This window comes from Oncorhynchus tshawytscha, linkage group LG24, assembly GCF_018296145.1.
Source record: "Oncorhynchus tshawytscha isolate Ot180627B linkage group LG24, Otsh_v2.0, whole genome shotgun sequence".
Lineage (NCBI taxonomy): Eukaryota > Metazoa > Chordata > Actinopteri > Salmoniformes > Salmonidae > Oncorhynchus > Oncorhynchus tshawytscha.
Genome location: NC_056452.1, coordinates 16128461 through 16152150, shown reverse-complemented (window position 1 = coordinate 16152150; position 23690 = coordinate 16128461). Strand labels below are relative to the sequence as shown.

The following is a 23690-nucleotide window of genomic DNA, read 5'->3' as shown; positions in this document are numbered from 1 at the left end:
GAGAAATTGCCAAGAAACTGAAGATCTCGTACAACGCTGTGTACTACTCCCTTCACTGAACAGCACAAACTGGCCCTAACCAGAATATAAAGAGGAGTGTGAGGCCCCGGTGCACAACTGAGCAAGAGGACAAGTACATTAGAGTGTCTAGTTTGAGAAACAGACGCCTCACAAGTCCTCAACTGTCAGCTTCATTAAATAGTACCCGCAAAACACCAGTCTCAACGGCAACAGTGAAGAGGTGAAGGCCAGCATCCAGGAGTCACCTCTTCACTGTTGATGTTGAGACTGGTGTTTTGCGGGGCCAGTTTGTGCTGTTCAGTGAAGGGAGTAGTACACAGCTTTGTACGAGATCTTCAGTTTCTTGGCAATTTCTCACATGGAATAGCCTTCATTTCTCAGAACAAGAATAGACTGACGAGTTTCAGAAGAAAGTTATTTGTTTCTGGCCATTTTGAGCCTGTAATCGAACCCACAAATGTTGATGCTCCAGATACTCAACTAGTCTGAAGAAGGCCAGTTGTATTGCTTCGTTAATCAGAACAGCAGTTTTCAGCTGTGCTAACATAATTGCAAAAGGGTTTTGTAATGATCAATTTACCTTTTAAAATTATAAACTTGGATTAGCTAACACAACATGCCATTGGAACACAGGAGTGATGATGGCTGATAATGGGCCTCTGTACGCCTATGTAGATATTCCATAAAAAAATCTGCCGTTTCCAGCTATAATAGTCATTTACAACATTAACAATGTCGACACTGTATTTCTGATCAATTTGATGTTATTTTAATGGACGAAAAATGTGCTTTTCTTTTCTTTCAAAAACAAGGATATTTCTAAGTGACCCCAAACTTTTGAACGGTAATATACATGCATGCGTTCACATGCACATTCACCCACAGACACATACACATGCACGCGTGCACACACACACACACACACACACACACACACACACACACACACACACACACACACACACACACACACACACACACACACACACACACACACACACACTGCTCTGAAGATGCTCAAAGGCATGTGGGTCTTCTCTCCACTGAGCTGCCATGCCCCATCTTCATTAGTGTCAGGAGCAGTGTTGGTGCTCTGGGTTAAAAGCTTTAAATATGAATCATGATATTACAGGGTACGCCAACATGTGGCAAGGGGAGAGACAGGGATAGAGAGAGGAATATGAGTAGGCAGTGGAAAGGGCATCTTTTATCAGGAACCACAGCCACGGTTTGTCAAGGACAGGACTGGTGCCACAATCTCAGAGAAGGAGACCATAAAACTGTGTGTGTGTGCGTGTGCTTGTGTGTTTGTGCGTGTTTGTGTGTGTGTGTGTGTGTGTGTGTGTGTGTGTGTGTGTGTGTGTGTGTGTGTGTGTGTTGCTATCAGGGTATGCGTGAAGAGGGGTATATACAGACAGGGCTGATGAGCAAGAAGCTGACATTCGAAGAGAGCAATAGGAAAGTGTCAAAATCAATATATTGATATTGAAACGAGGTGGGGATGAGGATGAGGACAGGAGAGTGGAGAGGTCAGGTGTTGACGGACCAGGCAATCAATACAAATAGAGAAAGGTGGAGATAGAAAGAGGAAGAGATATTTCCCAGATAAAGATAACCCAGGTTGCAACTGGTTCTCTCTCTCCCTCCCTCCCTACATGGGAAACATATGTTTACATTGACAAAGCAAGTCAAATAGATAATAAGCAAAAGTGAAATATACAGTCAGAAATTAACAGTAAACATTACACTCGCAGTTTCAAAAGAATAGAGACATTTCAAATGTTATATTATGGCTATGTACAATGTTGTAACAACGTGCAAATAGTTGAAGTACAAAAAGGGAAAATAAAGAAATATAAATATGGGTTGTGTTTCTTCTTCACTGGTTGCCTTTGTGGCAACACCCCCTTCATCTACAGCCCAAACACTACAGAGCACTCCCTGGATCCTTCATCTACAGCCCAAACACTACAGAGCACTCTCTGGAACCTTAATCTATAGCCCAAACACTACAGAGCACCCCCTGGATCCTCCTCCTGAATCCCCTCACATCCATTACATTTCCTCAAAAAATATTCTACACCTATTTCAAATGTCTGGTCCTCAATTTCTGAATTTAGCAGTCAGAGGTTCCTGAATGTCGCTAACGACATGGCTACAAGTTTGTTTATATTGTTACTCACCGCATCATCAGGGTTGGGTAGGTTACTTTCTAAATGTAATCCATTACAGTTATTAGTTACCTGTTCACAATTGTAATTTGATTACTTTCATCTGCTTTTGGATTACTTTCCCCTTTAGAGGCATTAGAAGAAGACAAAAAGGATCCATCAAACGCATTTGATGTGTCATCATAGTGGTCTCTGACCTGTGGTCAGACTCGCTCAGTTAGAACAAACTTACACCTTTTTTCAATGCTGAATTGAATGTTATTGAGAACACAAACAGGTATCATCTATTTTTTCACAAACATCCTCTCTGAATTTAAAAGTAACCCAAGAAGTATTCATCTAATTTTTCAAACGTATCTGTAATCTGATAACAATATCTTTGTTGGTAAAGTCACTGATTACAATTACAGTTTGAAAAAAAAAATCTGATTATGTGTCACATGTAATCAGTTACTCCCCAACCCTGCGTGTTGTACTAGCTGACCTTATCCAGGCCACTTAGAGAAAAATAAAGCAAGCAGTCTATAGTTTTATCTCATAAGTTTTTGAGCTACAGCCATTCTGAGTTGAAATTAATTGAATTGGATTGAAAAACTACAGCTATTCCAAGGATTATTTTTCTAAGAAAAGGATGGTCCATTCCATGTCACAAGTTGTAACAGTCTAATGTGGAAATAGGCCATAATGTTGCCTTGAGTTCTCCTTAATGGCACTGTGTAAAGACACCAAGGAATTCAACTCTGACTGTGTTCTAAGAGCTCTATGGAGACATTAAAGACCATTAGAAACCATAACATGGAAGCCAGTAGAACTGCTGTGGCCTAATGGTTTGATTGTTCACCAGGGATGGTCTAACAGTAACTAATACAGACTTTTTTTGAAGGGAATAAACCACACACAAAGGACCATTTCCTGGACACAGATTAAGCGTAAAAGAAGGACAAACTGAATTACTTTCATCGAGGACTGGCATGAATTGTGAGGATGACCACACACAAAGTTGCAAAGAATATGTTGTGATCTATTTAATAAACACAAGAGACCAGCACAATGGACAAAAGCGTGTTGTGGTATAGCAGGAACAGTGTTTTCTACAGTAGTGGTCAAAACCTAGCACTTGCACACTACTTTATGGTAAATAATACAAGTGACTTCAATGACTAATTTCTCTGAACAGGGAATACATTACATAGTATGGAGAAGCAATACTCCAAGCCACAGCTTCATACTACTTGTCAAACATAGATAACTGAAACTGTATATTAGTTGTTGGGGTGGGATTGGCATGAGGTGTTTGGGGTTCTGTGGGTAGGAAGATTGTTCCAAATCGGTTGTTGGATACTATATTTATTGAATATTATCTGAATTCTATAAATAAATTAAAATGGCCAATTTGGGTGCAAAATTAAATTATATTTCAACAAAATAATGTTTCTGGAATGCTAATCGTATCTGTTACTAACTACAGAAACGATCTCAGAATAATCTGAGATGGTGGGAGTCAATTGTCAAACAATCACGTCAAAAGGCTCCTCCTGTAAGCCTGGTTACCGGCGCACGTTCCTCCACTCTAAAATAATTCCCTCATCCATACAGTGCACTGTGCACCCGCTATTTGAAGAATGGGAAGAGACAACAGAACACCAAGAAGTGTAAGGAAGGACATTCGGGTGAGTGACATTCATCAGGCCTACACTTGTAACCTGAATTGGGGCGTCCACTTGTCCGCGCACGTCTCAGTCTCGGCAACTCAATATCTGCCACCGCAAAATGTCCCTTATTGTCGAACCACACCACATTTTGAGCTATTCCACACATTTTCAAGTTCATTCACACATTTTTCATGTGTGTTATACGCATTAATGATACTGTAAATAATAGTGTAATACCTTACAGTTTTTGGGGGGCATTTTTGTTTTAATTATTGTGATAGGTCATGTTCAACCGGTAAGGCGTACGCCAACTATTTGCAGCACCAAGCCCACCTCAACCATCATTTCCATGCAAGTGACCATGGAGTCAGACGACCACTTAACGCCGTGAACCGCATCTAGAAGACGATCAATCGATATTAGCCAGCACGTGAAATTAATCATTAGAGGAGCCAAGCGGCTCAATCTTTCCCCTTAAGCAAAGTGCAGGCTCTTCCATAACACCCAGGGAGAGAGGCTGTCCCTCGGTGGTCCATATACAGGGCTAATGGACCTGCAAATGCAACCTGTGCCTGGGCCCATCCTGGTGATATATACCAGGCAAATGGACAGGGCACTTGTCTCTTCGTCCCGGATAATCGTCTTGCAGTCTCTCGGCTGAGCTAATAGTCATGGTAACTGATGTCTTGTCCTGATCAATGCCAAGCTAATAGTGGATGAGCAGAGTGCTTTCGAAAGGCGTTGAGGTAATGGTGATGAAATCAGACGCTGTCTGTCATCGAATGTATTTCCCCTTTAGTAAATGCTGCCTCTGGGGTTGAGTTTGAATTCTGGCACTTCTTCAGTTCTAATCATAGGGTACTTTATTTGACTAGTGCGTGTGGATTAAATTTATTTAATAATCATGGTAATAACAGATTAATAAGTTAAAATATTTAAATTGAGCAAACAGAGCTGAGCTGTCTAATGATGAAATATTACGTCAATATTGAAAATGGGGTGGAAAATATCCGAGCCACCAATCACATCGCTGGGCAATATTCCACCTTCTATATGAAATCATAAGGTCAGCTACACTGAACAAAAATATAAATGCAACATGCAACAATTTCAAAGATTTTACTGAGTTACAGTTCATATAAGGAAATCAATCAATTGAAATAAATTCATTAGGCCCTAGTCTATGGATTTCACATTACTGCAAATGCAGTTGAAGTCAGAAGTTTACATACACTTATGTTGGAGTCATTAACTTGTTTTTCAACCACTACACAAATGTATTGTTAACAAACTATAGTTTTGGCAAGTCAGTTAGGACATCTACTTTGTGCATGACACAAGTAATTTTTGCAACAATTGTTTACAGACAGAATATTTCACTTATAATTCACTGTATCACAATTCCAGTGGGTAAGAAGTTTACATACACTAAGTTGACTGTGCCTTTAAACAGCTTGTAAAATTCCAGAAAATTATGTCATGGCTTTAGAAGCTTCTGATCGGCTAATTGACATCATTTGAGTTAATTGGAGGTGTACCTGTGGATGTATTTCAAGGCCTACCTTCAAACTCAGTGCCATCATGGGAAAATCAAAATAAATATGCCAAGACCTCAGAAAATATATTGTAGACCTCCACAAGTCTGGTTCATCCATGGGAGCAATTTCCAAACGCTTGAAGGTACTACATTCATCTGTACAAACTATAGTACGTAAGTATAAACACCATGGGACCAAGCAGCCGTCATACCACTCAGGAAGGAGACGCATTCTGTCTCCTAGAGATGAACATACTTCGGTGTGAAAAGTGCATTAGATCCCATCAATCCCAGAACAACAGCAACGGACCTTGTGAAGATGCTGGAGGAAACAGGTACAAAAGTATCTATATCCATAGTAAAACGAGTACTATATCGACATAACTTGAAAGGCCGCTCAGCAAGGAAGAAGCCACTGCTCCAAAACCACAATTAAAAAAGCCAGACTACAGTTTGCAACTGCACATGGGGACAAAGATCGCACTTTTTGGAGAAATGTCCTCTGGTCTGATGAAACAAACATAGAACTGTTTGGCCATAATGACCATCGTTATGTTTGGAGGAAAAAGGGGGAGGCCTGCAAGCTGAAGAACACCATCCCAACCGTGAAGCACGGGGGTGGCAGCATCATGTTGTGGGGGTGCTTTGCTGCAGGAGGGACTGTTGCACTTCACAAAATAGATGGCATCATGATGGAAGGAAAATGATGTGGATATATTGAAACAACAACTCAAGACATCATTCAGGAAGTTAAAGCTTGGTCGCAAATGGGTCTTCCAAATGGACAATGACCCCAAGAATACTTCCAAAGTTGTGGCAAAACGGCTTAAGGACAACAAAGTCAAGGTATTGGAGTGGCCATCACAAAGCCCTGACCTCAATCCTATAGAGAATTTGTGGGCAGAACTGAAAAAGCGTGTGCAAGCAAGGAGGCTTACAAACCTGACTCAGTTACACCAGCTCTGTCAGGGGGAATGGGACAAAATTCCCTCAACTTATTGTTGGAAGCTTGTGGAAGGCTACCCGAAACTTTGACCCAAGTTAAACACTTTAAAGGCAATGCTACCAAATACTTAAAAAAGGTAGGGGTGTGGATCAGAAAACCAGTTAGTATCTGGTGTGACCCCCATTTGACTCATGCAGTGCGACACATCTCCTTCGCATAGAGTTGATCAGGCTGTTGATTGTGGCCTGTGGAATGTTGTGCCCCTCCTCTTCAATAGCTGTGCGAAGTTGCTATATATGCATGAACTGGAACACGCTGTCATACACATCGATCCAGACCAACTCAAACATGCTCAATGAGTGACATGTCAGGTGAGTATGCAGGCCATCAAAGAACTGGGACATTTTCATCTTCCTGGAATTGTGTACAGATCCTTGCATCATGGGACTGTGCATTATCATGCTGAAACATGAGGGGATGGGGGTGGATGAATGGCACGTCAATGGGCCTCAGGATCTAGCCACGGTATCTCTGAGCATTCAAATTGACATCGATAAAATACAACTGTGTTCATTGTCCGTAGCATATGTCTTCCCGTTTCAGTATAATCCCACCGCCACCATTGGGCACTCTGTTCACAACGTTGATATCACCAAACCGCTAGCCAACACGACGCCATACACGCTGTCTGTCATCTGCCCAGTACAGTTGAAACCGGGATTAATCTGTGAAGAGCGCACTTCTCAAGTGTGCCAGTAGCCAGTGAAGTGAGCACTTTCCCACGACGCCAAACTGCAGTCAGGTCAAGATCCTGGTGAGGACGATGAGCACACAGATGAGCTTCCCTGAGACGGTTTCTCACAGTTTGTGCAGAAATTCTTCGGTTGTGCAAAACCACAGTTTCATCAGCTGTCCGGGTAGCTGGTCTCAGATGATCCCGCAGGTGAAGAAGCCTGATGTGGAGGTCCTGGGCTGGCGTTGTTACACGTAGTCTGTGGTTGTGAGGCCGGTTGGACCTCCTGACAAATTCTCTAAAATGACGTTGAAGGCGGCTTATGGTAGAGAAATTACCAATTGCCCGCTCCCTAAAAACTTGAGACATCTGTGGCATTGTTGTTCAACAAAACTGCACATTTTAGAGTGGTGCACCTGTGTAATGACCATTCTGGTAAATCAGCTTCTTGATATGCCAGACCTGTCAGGTGGATGGATTATCTTGACAAAGGAGAAATGCTCAATAACAGGTATGTAAACGAATGTGTGCACAACATTTGAGAGAAGTAAGCTTTTTTTTGCATATGGAACATTTCCGTGATCTTTTATTTCAGCTCATGAAACATGGGACCAACACTTTACATCAGGGATCACTATATTCAGCTGCGGGACAATTTTTTTTCTTGAGCGAATTGTCAGGGGGCTGGAACATAATTAAGCAATAAGGCCCGAGGGGCCCGACGGGGTGTGGTATATGGCCAATATAACACGGCTAAGGGCTGTTCTTATGCACGACGCAACACGAAGTGCCTGGATACAGCCCTTAGCTGTGGTATATTGGCCATATACCACAAACCCCCAAGGTGCCTTATTGTTATTATAAACTGGTTACCAAAGTCATTACAGCAGTAATAATACATTTTTTGTCATTCCCATGGTATACGGACTGATATGATTTAACACAGTAAAACAGGCGCTTAGGGTGAGTTAGAGAAAATGCTGAAGTGAAGTAGCCAGCTGTATGTGACCCATGAGAGAATATAAGGTGTGATTGTGTGAGTGTGTGTGTGTGAAACATGACAGTCGACGTGCTGATCTTTCCCATCAAGTTCTGGGAAATGGACAGCGTACTACTGTGTAGACAGGATTGTTTAACAAGGCCCGGACCAATACTTTTCACTTCCAATTCTCTCTCAGTCACTTTCTGGGAGTTATTGATCTAGCATGGCCAGGGGGAACATAGTCAGCTGCAAAACCATACAGATGTAGGCTTTTAATTTGAGCCAGTTTGCTACAGCAGGGAAATAATCCTACAGCAACAGGACATGTGAATTATTATGTGGATTTCTGCAACAACAAAAAAAATCTTAGCGACAGAAGAGTGATCAAATTAAGGTCCTACATCTGTATACAGCTAAAATGCCCCACCTCTGATAGCATTTTCAATCTTTAGTAAAAAGGAGTGGGAGAAGCAGAGAAGCAGAGAGCAGAGCACCCTGTCAGAGTCAGGCTGAACACCACAAAAGAAGAAAAACAACAACATGACAGTATACATCTCTCTCGACCCTCCTTTCACAGAGTACTGTCAACACTACATTACTTTCCAACAAATTGCCATAGCACGGTAATGGGGAGATGGAGAGAAGTAGCAGACCTTGGTGCCTGGCAGATTCATGAAGAGCACCCGACTGTGCCGACAGAGAGAAAACACACTGAATAATTTCAGTTAGCGCTGAGATTTGGAGAGTAGCTGGGTCAGGGGAAGGGCAGGCCTCCGCACCTCTACATTATTCATCCAACTATGCAAGGATACATTCAGGGTGACTTACATCGCTCATCATTTACATGCTATTCCTTTATGAATTATTGAGTCAATGATTTGTGGGGGAGTTGAACCGTGAAGGGGACATGGAGTGGAGGCTGTATGGACACATATAGGGATTGGTCACGTAGCTGTTAACGTGCAGGCTGTGCAGTTAAGTGAAACTTAGCCAAGCTCCTCCTCTGTAGACCAACAGAGGGCTAAATTAATTCTGATTTTGTGATGCTATTCCATAACTAAAACTTTCACATTTTGGAAAATGTAATTGGTAGCATTTGAAATATGTGGGGTTAAAAGACATTGAAATGTATTTGAAAATGTGCATTACATTAGTATCTCCTGCAGTTCAACTCAGGCCTCAGTATTTCTTTATACATTTGTGACATCAATGTTTAAATGATTGGTTTTACATACAGTACGCATCAAAAGTTTGGACACACCTACTCATTCCAAGGTTTTTCTTTATTTTTATTATTTTCTACATTGTAGAATAATAGTGAAGACATAAATAACACGTAGTAACCAAAAAACGGACAAAAACAAAATATAGTTTATATTTGAGATTCATCAAATAGCCACCCCTTGCCTTGATGACAGCTTTGCACACTCTTGGCATTCTCTCAACCAGATTCATGAGGTAACTTGGAATGCATTTAAATTAATAGGTGTGCCTTGTTAAAAGTTAATTTGTGAAATTTCTTTCCTTAATGCGTTTGAGCCAATCAGTTGTGTTGTGACAAGGTAAGGGTGGTATACAGAAGATAGCCCTATTTGGTAAAATACCAAGTCCTTTTTATGGCAAGAACTTTATTACTTTAAGACATGAAGGTCAGTCAATCAGGAAAATTTCAATAACTTTTAAAGTTTCTTCAAGTGCAGTCGCAAAAGACATCAAGAGCTATGATGAAACTGGCTCTCCACAGGAAAGGAAGACCCAGAGTTACTTCTGCTGCAGAGAATAAGTTCATTAGAGTTAACTGTATCTCAGATTGCAGCCCAAATAAATGCTTCACAGAGTTCAAGTAACTGACACCTTTCAACTTTTCAGAGGAGACTGCGTGAATCAGGCCTTTTTGGTCAAATTGCTGCAAAGAAACCACTACTAAATGACAACAATAATAAGAAGAGGCTTGCTTGGGCCAAGAAACATGAGCAATGGACATGAGACTGGTGGAAATCTGTCCTTTGGTCTGATGAGTCCAAATCTGACATTTTTTATTCCAAACGTTGTGTCTTTGTGAGACACAGACTAGGTTAACGGATGATCTCCGCATGTGTGGTTCCCACCGTGAAGCATGGAGGAGGTGGTGTGATGGTGTGGGGGTGCTTTGCTGGTGACACTGTCTGTGATTTATTTAGACCTCAAGGCACACTTAACCAGCATGTCTACCACAGCATTATGCAGCAATATGCCATCCTATCTGGTTTGCGCTTAGTGGGACAATCATTTGTTTTTCAACAGGACAATGACCCAAAACACACAAACCAGGCTGTGTAAGGGCTATTTGACCAAGGAGAGGGATGGAGTGATCGTATCAGATGACCTGGCCTCCACAATCATCCGACCTCAACCCAATTGAGATGGTTTGCTGGTTGACAGAATGCCAAAAGTGTGCAAAGCTGTCAAAGGGTGGCTAGAATCTAAAATCTAAAATATATTTTGATTTGTTTAACACTGTTTTGGTTACTACATGATTCCATATGTGTTATTTCATAGTTTTTATGTCTTCACTATTATTTTACATTGTAGAACATAGAAAAAAATAAAGAAAAACCCTTGAATGAATAGGTGTGTCCAAACGTCTGACTGGTACTGTATATAATAATTAATTAAATTAATTTGAGATCTGCATGTAAAACATTTACATTTGACATTTTAGTCATTTAGCAGATGCTCTTATCCAGAGTGACTTACAGTAGCGCGTTCATCATAAGATATTTAGGTGGGACTACCACATATCACAGGATATGAACATTCCAGCTAAATAATGGACACATTTTAATACACTAATATCTATTAATAAAAAAATCTGAGAACAGTAATATTTTACACACACACATGAAATAAAAAGCACAGCCATTCATGCAGTAAACCCTCTACAGGATCGGTGTCCCCCCATGGGACAGTTGAGCTAATGTGCGCTAATGTGATTAGCATGACGTTGTAAGTAACAAGAACATTTCCCAGGACATAGACATGTTTTATATTGGCAGAAATTATTGTTCATCTAACTACACTGACCAATTTACAGTAGCTATTACAGTGAAAGAATATCATGCTATTGTTTGAGGAGAGTGCACAGTTATGTACTTGAAAATGTATCAATAAACCAATTAGGCACATTTGGGCAGACTTGATACAACATTTTGAACCGTAATGAAATGGTTCATTGGATCAGTCAAAAACTTTGCACATACACTGCTTCCATCTAGTGGCCAAAATGTAAATTGCGCCTCTACTCCTAACTCATAGCGGCCTTTCTCTTGCATTTCAAGGATGATGAAAGAAAGAAAAGATATAATGTTTTTGCTTTGTATTATCTTTTACCAGATTTAATGTGTTATATTCTCCCACCACATTAATGTCACATTTCCACAAACTTCAAAGTGTTTCCTTTCAAATGGTATCATGAATATGCATATCCTTGCTTAAGGTCCTGAGCTACAGGCTTTTAGATTTGGGTATGTCATTTTAGGCGATAATTGTAAAAAAGGGTTCGATCCTCAAGAGGTTTTTAACCACAAAACGAATTACCATTCATTATCATAATATGAAGAGCTGTGCATCAATGGCTGACATTGGTGGAGGTTAACATGTCTCTTTCATGTCAGAGCGCCCTTTAACTGCAATAAAGATCAATATTAATGCCAGTGCAAATGCCTCTTGACATGGCTAAAGATTAGTACAGTAAACAAACATTAGAATGTCACTGAATGAGACCTTTATTTGGCCCTCTAGTTTTTATTTTTTATTTAACCTTTATTTAAATAGGCAAGTCTGTTAAGAACAAATTCTTACTTACAGTTACTGCCAACCAAAAGGCAGGGACAGGGGCCTGGGATTAAAAAGAAATACAATATAAATACAGGACAAAACACACATCACAACAAGAGACAACACAACACTACATAAAGAGAGACCTAAGACAGCAACAAAGCAAGGCAGCAACACATGACAACACAGCATGGTAGCAACACAAAATTACAACAACATGGTAGCAACACAAAATGGTAGCGGCACAAAACATGGTACAAACATGTTTGGGAACAGACAACAGCACAAAGGGCAAGGAGGTAGAGGCCACAATACATCACACAAAGCAGCCACAACTGTCAGTAAGAGTATCCATGATTGAGTCTTTGAATCAAGCGATGGAGATAAAACTGTCCAGTTTGAGTATTTGTTGCAGCTCGTTCCAGCCGCTAGCTGCAGCGAACTGAAAAGAGGAGCGACCCAGGGATGTGTGTGCTTTGGGGACCTTAAACAGAATGTGACTGGCAGAACGGGTGATGTATGTGGAGGATGAGGGCTGCAGTAGATATCTCAGATAGGGGGGAGTGAGGCCTAAGAGGGTTTATAAATAAGCATCAACCAGTGAGTCTTGCGACGGGTATACAGAGATGACCAGTTTACAGAGGAGTACAGAGTGCAGTGATGTGTCCTATAAGGAGCATTGGTGACAAATCTGATGGCCGATAGTAAATCACTGTGCATCACAGATAATACAGTGTTTTAATTGACCCCTGTATAGGCAATGCATCTCATCTCATCCGCTCGATCTGATCAACTCTGTAGGGGGTGTGTGGATCCCCCCTAGAGGTCTCCGGGACTACTGCCAAGATTAAAGAGAAACAGAGGTCAAGCTAACACGCTAACATATGTGTGTGGCTAGCCTAATAGTGAAGCCAATGTAAAATCCATAGGTAGCATGCGCTAACGGATGTTTGGAAACCCTCTGATCTTGCGTGATGCTTTTAGCATTAGCGATCTAAACGCATTGGAGGAAGCCAATGATGTCTTTAGAGTGCGGGATGGTTTGTATCTTCTAGCAGGTGATGAGAGTATAAGAGGAGCTTGAATGACAGCAACCATGGGTCATAGGACACTGTCACTTTCCCCACAATGGAGGACCAGTAGGCCAGTAGGACACATGCAGTCTCCCCACAATGGAGGACCAGTAGGCCAGTAGGACACATGCAGTCTCCCCACAATGGAGGACCAGTAGGTCAGTAGGACACATGCAGTCTCCCCACAATGGAGGAATGGAGGACCAGTCTCCCCACAATGGAGGCCAGTAGGACACATGCAGTCTCCCCACAATGGAGGACCAGTAGGACACATGCAGTCTCCCCACAATGGAGGACCAGTAGGCCAGTAGGACACATGCAGTCTCCCCACAATGGAGGACCAGTAGGCCAGTAGGACACATGCAGTCTCCCCACAATGGAGGACCAGTAGGCCTAAACGGTCCTTGATTACTCAACCACTTGGACCACCTTGAAAGAATGCACTATAACTTGATTAGTGCAAATACCAAAAAATGCTCAATAGTCTATTCATCATTATGATGACTAACTAGTAAAAAGCTCCATGGACGCCTGATTTTTACACACCTAATACCCTCGGAGATGTTTCATCATTTTGAATGGACGGCTAATTAGCTTTTTAGTGCTGATAAGTGTTTTATTTACGTTTTTATTATCCCCCAACCCCCCTTTCTCTCTCTCTCTCCTTTCCAAAATGCTTTGCGTTTTCAGCTGTAACGTCATATAATAATATAATACATCTTAAATCTCATTACTCATGGTCTGATTTAATTTGGAGACTAACTGCACCCAAGACGTTAATAATGTAAAACAGTATATGAATATTCATGACTGTATCAGTTGGCTTGCTTGCATCGCCACGAAACGTCTAATGTAAGAAAATAATAATAAGTGCTTTTGAGTTTTGAGCCACACAAGTTGTGCAAAGTCAGCCATGATGGATAAGTAACAGACGCGATTATGTCTGGCTTTAAAAATATGTTTATTGGATATAACTGACGAAAATGTGAAATGTGTAAACAACATGTAAAAGGGTTATATGTCAAATCAAATAAACATATTTGGGAATATCAGTTTTTTTTGTTGTATGTGAGTTTTGACCTTTGTCTCTTGACATTTGACTCTTGGCTCAGTGCAAAAATAGAACTGAATCTGGCCCTTTCCCTTTGGACTATAGTTTCCCAATAGCTATCATACTGTAGTGCATTGGGAAAGTATTGGGAAATTCTTCCTGAACTCAAAAGCTATATTTTTAACTTTCCACGTCATCATGATGATGTGTTTTGGATATGACAGATTACTCTGTTTGACAGTACACCCATTACATAGCAGCTCCCCCCTGAGCTTGAGACAGCATCCAACTCTTCACTCTCTTCCCTCTCCTCCCAAGCGCTTTCCAATAACAGCTGAACACGTTTTTTTAAGGCTCTGTCCTCTGAACCGTCCTTGGGTTTCTCTGTTCACAGATCCATATTGGATCCAAAGCTCATATTTAATTGAACTATATTCTGGAACTCTACTATTTATAGCTAAACTCATCCGTACTGTAAAATGCTTCCCATTTTCCCCCGTACTCCCAGGGCACTCCCACCAGGAACACATGAGATATTCAGCACTGCCGCACTCGTTCAGGTCACTTTGTGTGCGCGTCAGGGAGTAGAAGGGGGAGTACATGGGCACAACCATTCCATTACTAAATGATTTGTTGTGTTTGCAAACGTATCTAATCCCCCACGCGTGCTGTCATGGTCACGTACTCAAAAAGCCCCGGTACACGCAAAGGGAATCCAACAACACAGCACATGTATATTTCAAAGGCGAAACTTGGAATAAGTAGGCAACTAACATCCCATGCGTTTAACTTTTTTTGGGATGGAGTGTTCCTTTATTAAACGGGTATTCATATTGAATGTTGCTCCTCTTGGTAAACGTTGGAGCTGTATGTGTTTACAAACTAGTTTGGCCTTGTCACTCTCCTATACTTGCCAGTAAGACAACATTTTATCTAAGTACAATACACATTTTCCATTGTGAAATAATTGCAAGGTTTACACTATACACTAGGTGAAAATGACACAGGAAACCTTTGAGTATCACCAAACAGTACAGACGAAGGTGCTGGCACTGACTGATCTTGTACAGAATATGTTACATAATATTTATGGGAAGTCCTTACTATAGGGAGGGCTGGGGGAACATAAGGTCCCTGCTCTCAGATAGGGAAAATGAACAAGCTATTGGAGACGTGGGAGTGAAGTCCTTTAACGATGAACAGTGAGACTGGGTGAGACGGGAGGAATTGGGGCTATTTTAGGGCAAACATTTGCAACCTATACTTGTAAAAAAAAAAAATTAAAATTGCATTTTGAGCTAAAAGTTCATAGAAGCCACCAACCAACCACTATTTGTGCACAAAGCAAGCAAGAATCTTAATAGAAATCTTGAAATTAATTTTTAATTAAAGAGTCAAGGGTGAGCTGAGAAGTCCTCACAAAACCCCTGGACATAATTTTTTTTTAAAAAGGCCAATAATTTGTATCTTGAGGCGATTCCTATTTATAATAGGAAAATGACAGTTCAGATTAGGATCAGTGACAGGCATTTGCTGCCCTCTGCTGGAGATAAGTGTTTTAGCGAGACAACGTGACTGGAGAGCATGAGGTCAACAAAAAATGGCAAATTCTTTATAACAATAACAACAATCTAGCATTGTATGAGGTAATGGAGAGGTTAAAATGACTTCTGGGGTGGACTGTCTGTATATTATCATAACCATTTAATAACAAATTTAAAGCCACAGACATGAACACCTTAAAGCGTGTGGCTTCACGCCTATGGATTCTTGTACTATCCTAACTCAGATTCAGCAACATATGGGGCTGGGCTTGGTTAGTGTTCATGGTTAGAGCTGAAATGACCCAGACTGATGTTTTATTGGCTGATAAGTGCTGGCCAGTATCCATGTCAAAGTATTCTACTAGTGTACTTTACTAAAGGATATCCCCTCAGTACAGCTTTGCTGCCATCAAGTGTTGGTTGGTTTACTGAGGTGATAAAACTTTTAAATGTTACGAGAGGTAGCTATAAACAATTACAAAACAATTTGATTAGATGAATATAGAATTTTTATGTTGTGTCATAGTTTACCAAAACAATCAAGTAATCTTGTTAAACACACAAACCTAGACAAACCCGTTCTGAAAACATTCAGATACTATACAGAACAAAAATATAAACGCAACATGTAAAGTTTTGGTCCCATGTTTCATGAGCTGAAATTAAAATTGTGCACAAATCTGTTTACATCACTGTTATTGAGCATTTCTCCTTTGCCAAGATTATCCAGCCACCTGACAGGTGTGGCATATCAAGAAGCTGATTAAACAGCATGATCAATACACAGGTGCTGGGGACAATAAAAGGCCACTAAAAAAATGTGCGGTTTTGTCACACAACACAATGCCACAGATATCTCAAATTTTGAGCGAGCACACAATTGGCATGCTGACTGCAGGAATTTCCACCATTGCTGTTACAAGATAATTGAATGTTAATTTCTCTACCATAAGCCGCCACCAACATCGTTTTAGAGAATTTGGCAGGAGGTCCAACCGGCAACACAACCGCAGACCACGTGTAAGCACGCCAGCCCAGGACCTCCACATCCGGCTTCTTCACCTGCGGAATCATCTGAATCCAGCCACCTGGACAGCTGATGAAACTGAGGAGTGTTCCTGTCTGTAATAAAGCCCTTTTTTCTTCAATTAACTGATTTCCTTATATTAACTGTAACTCAGTAAAATTGTTTAAATTGTTGCAAGTTGCGTTTACATTTTTGTTCAGTGTAGATTCTGAATAAACGCCCCTTAAGCAAATAAAAGTCAGAATTTCCTAAATATTGTACAAATCTAACGAGTTCACCATACTATCTCAAATCTATTATTAATAAACTATCGTATATTCGCTGCCAGAGAGAAAATACGTCTACTTTAAATTACGTAAAGTGAATATCCATTTCTAACTTTTCATACGTGTCATTGTAGGTTATCACTAATTTATATACAAATATTGAGAAAAAGGTCATACAAAGACAAAACTTTTGTAAATGTATAATTAGATCATAAAACACCGCCGCGAACGGTAGACTCTCAACCTGGAAAAGAGTATATAATTCACAATGCTCTACAATGTATTTGTAAACAGACAGCATTATGCTATGAACCGGGCCCAAGTCACTGTCGTACTTATTAATAGATTAGCCAACGACTGCTTTAGTCTACCGGGGGGAACACATGAATTTCACACGGGAACACAGTGTCTAAAAACACATTTTAATGTGATCTTACGTGAAGTTAATGTGATATCGTGACAACATGGAAAGCAACATGTGACTACATGAAACTACACGTGAAGACGTGGTGGTCCAAAAAAAACTTTTCACACGACATTTTATGTGAAATCATGTGGTTTTTCTGTAAGGGTACATCTGTAGGTTCAGTGCCAGTCTGTGGCTAGCGAAGCTGGCCAAGTGACACCTGATGACTCACTTTCAGAACTATCCCTATCACTCTCCCTCAATCAATGTTTAACAAGCTGCTGGCTTTGGCTTCTAATGTTCCAAACACTAATTGGATTCGGGTTGCAATACCCATGGATTACTATCTAAAGTTGTATGACTAGTTTTGTACTAAGTAGGGGTTGAAAGAGAGCACAAGCCTAAGTGTTCAAGATCAACACTAGTGGAAATATTATGCTATTAATAATTAAGGCTCAGCTAATACGGACAGGGTCTAGATTCTAAACCACTTGGCAATGTCCAAGTCTCAGCAGCTTACACAACGCATTTCTGTGGTCCGACTGTTTTGTTGTTTAACCAACCTAAACATTACACTATTCTCATATGTAACAGAAAGACTTGTCTCTACATAAGCTAACATGTTTTCAGCTAAACACTACTTTAAATGACCATTTAGAATAGAGGCAAAAACTCCCACCGAAGGTTTTCATAATGGACGTTTCCTGCTCAACAACTTTAAACATGAGCAGAGTTCTTTGAAGGTAGGATGACTTCGAGGCCTGGGTAAGTTTTTATACACCACGACAAAATACTGCTAAGGGCGTAAGGCCAACATAAGTTATGTTAATATCGCTTGCTACTGTACATTTGTCAGGAATTGACCAACTGTATTCAGGTGTACTATATGTATTTGAATAACATTGGTACACCCACTGATATTACGATCCTCATTCACTGAAACCAAATGCCAGAGATAAGCATGGTATTCTGTGTGGTTGGACTAAACAATGCCTATCGTGTACAGGTATTCACTAGAAATAAAGAACTGTTTGCTTGCCCGTAGAACTATGTGTTTTTTCCATGTAGGCCTACTCTTAACAAAACAAAAACACAAAATCTTTAACCCTCATCGTTATAGGTTTTCATTTGTAAAATATATTTACAATAGTCCATCCTCCTTCTGAACTTAAGTGCCAAAAAAGCCCTAAGCTATATTTTTCCTAATCCACTAGCAAGCGAGTACCTACAATTTCATAGGACTGTAATGTTGTTACACAATCAAACGAATAAAGTCCTGTGCCCTGTACCAGTCAGATCACACATAAACGTCACATTGCTCCTGTGCAACAGACCTCACACACATTGAAAAACACTTGTGTTCTTTGCTACCTACTGTGCTAACAAACTAGAAAGGCGCACATACTTTGGTTTTTACTTCTAATAAAAAACAATATGCAGTATCTAATGGTTGTACATTGAAACCCTGTCAGTCATAAGTGTAATTAATAAATCTTCTCTGCACTTACTAAAATCCACTGAAGCCATTCATATTTGATTATAGTGCATTTTGTGGATATGAAAATGTTCCACTAAGTTCTTTTCTCCCTTTCATTGCCAAAATTTCCGTTGGTGGGTTATCTAAAGCTGTGTGAAAGACTCTGGGAATTCATTTCAAACGAACATTCATCTCAATTATCACAACCTCTCTTCAATCGGAGTAAACTGAGTGTCAGTTCTGAACACAACACTTTGTGCTTGCGTAGTTCTCAGTTTCCGTTTCCCCTTTTTAAATACGCTTGTTGTTGTTTGTTGCCATGTTGTTGCCATGATGACTCTGCTCAAAGAGTGTAAATACATGCTATGTGGCAAACTCCCGGTATCTATCTGTACTTGGTATCTTATTAAAACACCAACATTACAACATGTCATAACACATTTATAGCCTTTGTATCAACTGAAGGGATAGTTTGAGATTTTGTCAATCAAGCCCTATTTTCTACTTACCCAGTCGGATGAAGTCATGGATACAATTTTTATGTCTCTACGTGCAGTTTGAAGGAAGTCTTTAAGCCCATACTCATGCACTACAATCTATTATTGTTGAATATACAATACTTAGAACAGGGATCATCAACTAGACCCAGCCGCGGGTCGATTTTTTTCTTGAGCGGATGGTCCGGGGGCCGGAACATAATTACTAATAATTTGTAGACTGCAAATTGACCGCAAGAAGCCCAAACAGATATGTCTGACTAAAACATAATCTCTCTATTCTGTCTCTCTATTATGCGTGGGAATACTTGGGAACAGATTTGTTAAATTTAAATCACTTGGGAGCTGATTTCCTGGTGTTTCTACAGTCTTTTATGTCCTACAATGAAAATCTCAGAAAACTTGAGGGGACAAATAAAACCACCCAAGGGCCAGTTGGGGAACCCTGACTTAGAGTATGCAATATGTATGCACAAATGTTTTCCATGAACATGAATCGCCTAACCTGCTTTTCATCTTCTGCCCTAAGGGTCCCAACTGAAATGTAAATACAACAGATTCACAAAGCTGGAATTAGCTTTGGGGCCTGAGCATGTCTACTCTGCACTGTAGATTAAAGACTGCAATGTGAACAGACGTTTACTCTGGTTCAAATCAGAGCAAGGCAATCTAAATATGGAAATGATCAGATAAAATAAGTGTTGCTTAAACTTTCCAAACTCAGACTGAGTGGTCAGGGGGGGCTAAATATAAACCCTGTGGTCCCTCCTGTCTGACCACTGCAACAGTCAGAGCAACTCCTGAGCTAACCTTTTCTCTAGCAGTCTGTCCTTTCTTATGAGAGAAAGAGAGGATGAGCCTTGTGAGGACAAGATGCTAAAGAAATGTAGAGTTCTAATTCTAGAGGGCATCCATAACTGAGTGACATAACTTCCAAAATGTCTCCCTGGGTGGAAAATGTCTGAGTCTCACTTTTCTCAGGATCAAACTGCTCCGAGGTTTCTCCTCTCCACATTGTAACTCAATCTCAATACATCTCATACTACTGTATGTCCTCAAAGGCGTCACTTGCAGTGTTCTCTGTGAATTAAATCAAATGGACATAAAAGGAATCACAAATAAACCACAGCACAGCTTCAATAGGACCACATAGGAGCTCGGACCCAGCCGAGCCCTGTAAGTCAATTCTGTGTTGTATATCGCCCATAGGTTTCATTTAGCAGAGTGCTCAATAGCCCTGTGAGCCAGAGAGGGGCCATGGATCCCTATGGGCTGGGGGCCAATGCGACGGGGCCTGATACTCTGTGTTTACAGTCCACAGGGAGATGGAGGAATGGCGGTGTCCTCTTCCGCCCCATCAGTACTTGTTAATGCCAAAGATCCGAACTCCGTGAAGCTGGGGGAGCTTGGGAATGAGCACGGTCATCAGGGAGACCGTGTTGACCACAAAGTGGGCCCGGTCATACTTGGTGTAGAAGCTGGTGAGGATGTAGCTAGGGGGAGAGGGAACAAGTATGAGGAAGAGAAAGAAAGGGTAGGTCAAAGAAAGACTGGAGCTGGGTGAAGGAGGTCATTTAAAAAGGTATTGTCTGGACAACTACAGGTATCTGTTTTTTTGGTCGACAGTTACGTCTTTCCAATTCACAATGCCACATGTGAACATGTCAACTGTTGTGGAGGACTTTTGAAGATCAAAGTGACAAGGACTAAAATAAAAATGTAATGTAAAATGTAAGAGGACGTATCTGCAAATAGATCCATCATGGTTCATTGACCAAGCATTAGTGACAAACCATCTGTCAGCAGTGTCTCTAAATAGAGCCTTCCGCTGACAGCAGGCACCACAGCAGCCCAGACTCCCCACTGCCCAAAGACTGGCTGGACGAGGCTGCTGAAGTCATTAACAAGGACAGCGAGAAAAAAACTGTACTTAAAAAAATAGGCTAATGCTTCACTTCACAGTCCTATCACTACTAAAATACCATTGCAACACATTGCATTAAATTATACTTTATAAAGGACTATAAGTAGTAAACAGACTATTATTTTATAGTCTATAAAGAATAAGGTAGTGTTGATGTCCTTACAGGACGATAGGAGTGATGGTGAGGAACTTGCGTGAGGCAGTGAACTGTACACCATAGTCCATCTGCTCCCAGTATGTGTAGAAGCGAGCCTTGCTCTGGTCCGGAGTTTCAAACGGGGTTCCTTTCACCAAGTGTAACAACAGGTACATGCACTGCAACACACACACACCACAGAATAGTCAGTCAGAAAAGCTGTTATATACATAAAACATTGTACGGGTAAAAGAGAAACTGTGAAATTGTCAGTAGCCTAGAACCGCAAATCAATTTAGTTTGGAAAAGGATGTGGAAGCTGATCTGTTCTGTGACTTTACATAGCAATGAAAATGCCACAAAAAGAGACAAACGTTCCAGACTGCCCCATGGACTATTGCTTTTATTCACTTTCACTCAGCACACTCCTAGTGACTGTGCAGACTGCAGAGTAGTTTGCTTATGGAGACTACCATTGTGTGCAATAACAGTGACTGGACCATCCACCTACAGTACTTATGTTATACAGTGGGTGAGATGCACTGGTGGCCCTAGGCATAGCCTACTAAGGTGCCTACTACCCACCAGGTTGTGTATGAGGTTGGTGAGCGTCCAGACCACGGGCACACTGGCGAAGGGGATGCTGAGCAGGATGACATGCAGCAGGCCGATGCCCAGGAGGTAGGAGAGCCAGATGCCCCGGCTGTTCATTACCCGTGTGTTGGGGTTCACCTCGCTGTGTGCCGTGCCCACGTTCATGATGTCACCTTACCACGCTCCTCGTCTGCTTGGGGTCAATGTTGAGTGGTGGGAACAGAAGGGTGTGTGTAATTCCTTAGGTATGCCAGCAATTACGAATGATGCAAGCAATGCGACTAAGCTACAGCTTGACTATTCCATCCATGCACTGTTCATTATTAGACCCTATTGGGAGGGGGTGGAGTCCCTAGATAGGCTACATTTAGTTGGAATGTGGTGCTGAACTAGGTTTTGTGTAACTTTGAGGAGGGGGAGTCTTGCAGAAATGTAGCAGAAAGTAGATTCGTTTTGGTCATACAGTATACAAAATTGGATACTCTTTAAGCACCAAAAATAGTAATTAAATAGCTATGAGAATTACAACATAGTCATGACCCAGCATGTAGTGCAGGCTGATTCAACTCACATTCTTTCAGTTCTTCCAGAACTTTCCATTATTCAATTGAAACATGACATTATGATCTACGATATTGCATCATGCACTAGGACTACTGTATTTCAATATCAATAATAAGTAAATAAAGTAGCCAAATCAAACAAGATAATACTTACAGGAGAAAATGGCTTCAATCGCACTTTTAGCTTCAGTCCGTTATATCGCTGTTTTCCTCTTATTCACTATCACCTTCTCTGGTTAGGTAATTGGCATCAATAGGTCGGACTGCTATATCGTTTCGATTAGTCATTCATTCAAATACCTTCTTATTGCTTTCTTATGCAATGTTATTCAAGTATTCTTCAGTTTATAGCCCGACATTCAGGCTAAACAGTTCCACTTCCACTACCAGCCAGCAATTCATGTAGAACGTCATCATTTTCAGAGCTCCACATTTGGACGTTGTTTTTCTATTTTTTTGTATCGCTCTTAGCACTGATTGGTGACTTTACATCACATGGGTAAAATTGACCAATTCAAATGGAATGCGTAGAAAACGTCACAGGAACAGGAGGGCGAGGACACTTTTCATGGGTGCAGAAAGGCACATTTTGAAAATAAGTGTTACGTTTCAAGCATTATAAATTACTATTATCAGTAGGTCAACCTTTGATATCAAAACGCTTGATTGAGCTTGATTTTTATTGTACACAAATCATCAAGTATTCACTGATAAATTAGATAGTAATTGGTCATTACACAGTAATAACCATTTAATATATTATTTGTTTCTTAGGAATTAATCAAATAGAGCACCACAGGCACCATTTGCTTCTGCATCTGCATTGCTAGCTCTTTGGTGTTCTGGGTATCTGTATAACACTTTGTGACAACTACTGATCAGAAAAATGGCGCCGACAGAGAGGGCTGCCTCGCTTCTAGTCCTTAGGAAACTCTGCAGTATTTTTTATTTTTTTATGTATTATTTCTTACATTGTTAGCCCAGAAAATCTTAAGTGCTATTACATACAGTCAGGATTTCTTTTACAAGCATTTCGCTACACTACAAGCATTTCGTTACACTCACAATAAGGGGAAAGGGATACCTAGTCAGTTGTACAACTGAATGCATTCAACTGAAATGTGTCTTCCGCATTTAACCCAACCCCTCTGAATTTGAGAGGTGTGGGGGGCTGCCTTAATTAACATCTTTGGCGCCTGGGGAACAGTGGATGAACTGCCTTGCTCAGGGGCAGAACGACAGATTTTTATAAAATTTGATTTGATGTAAAAAGG

General features: G+C 40.8%; 1 protein-coding gene across 3 annotated transcripts; it reads right to left on the bottom strand.

Moving 5' to 3' along the window:
• Positions 1-17227: 17227 nt before the first annotated feature.
• Positions 17228-22842, bottom strand: ormdl3 (ORMDL sphingolipid biosynthesis regulator 3). Of its 3 annotated transcripts, none has more exons than XM_024386634.2 (4): positions 22571-22842; positions 21845-22046; positions 21287-21438; positions 17228-20692 (listed from the first exon to the last, which is right to left on the bottom strand). In XM_024386634.2, exons 2-4 carry the CDS (start codon positions 22016-22018, stop codon positions 20557-20559), a joined length of 462 nt encoding a protein of 153 aa, XP_024242402.1. In that variant the 5' UTR covers positions 22019-22046; positions 22571-22842; the 3' UTR covers positions 17228-20556. The 3 variants fall into 3 exon arrangements, with proteins under 3 accessions (XP_024242402.1, XP_024242401.1, XP_042161327.1); XM_024386633.2 differs by having other exon boundaries at positions 21845-22043; XM_042305393.1 differs by lacking the exon at positions 17228-20692 and having other exon boundaries at positions 21283-21438; positions 21845-22043.
• Between the last annotated feature and the right edge of the window lie 848 nt (positions 22843-23690).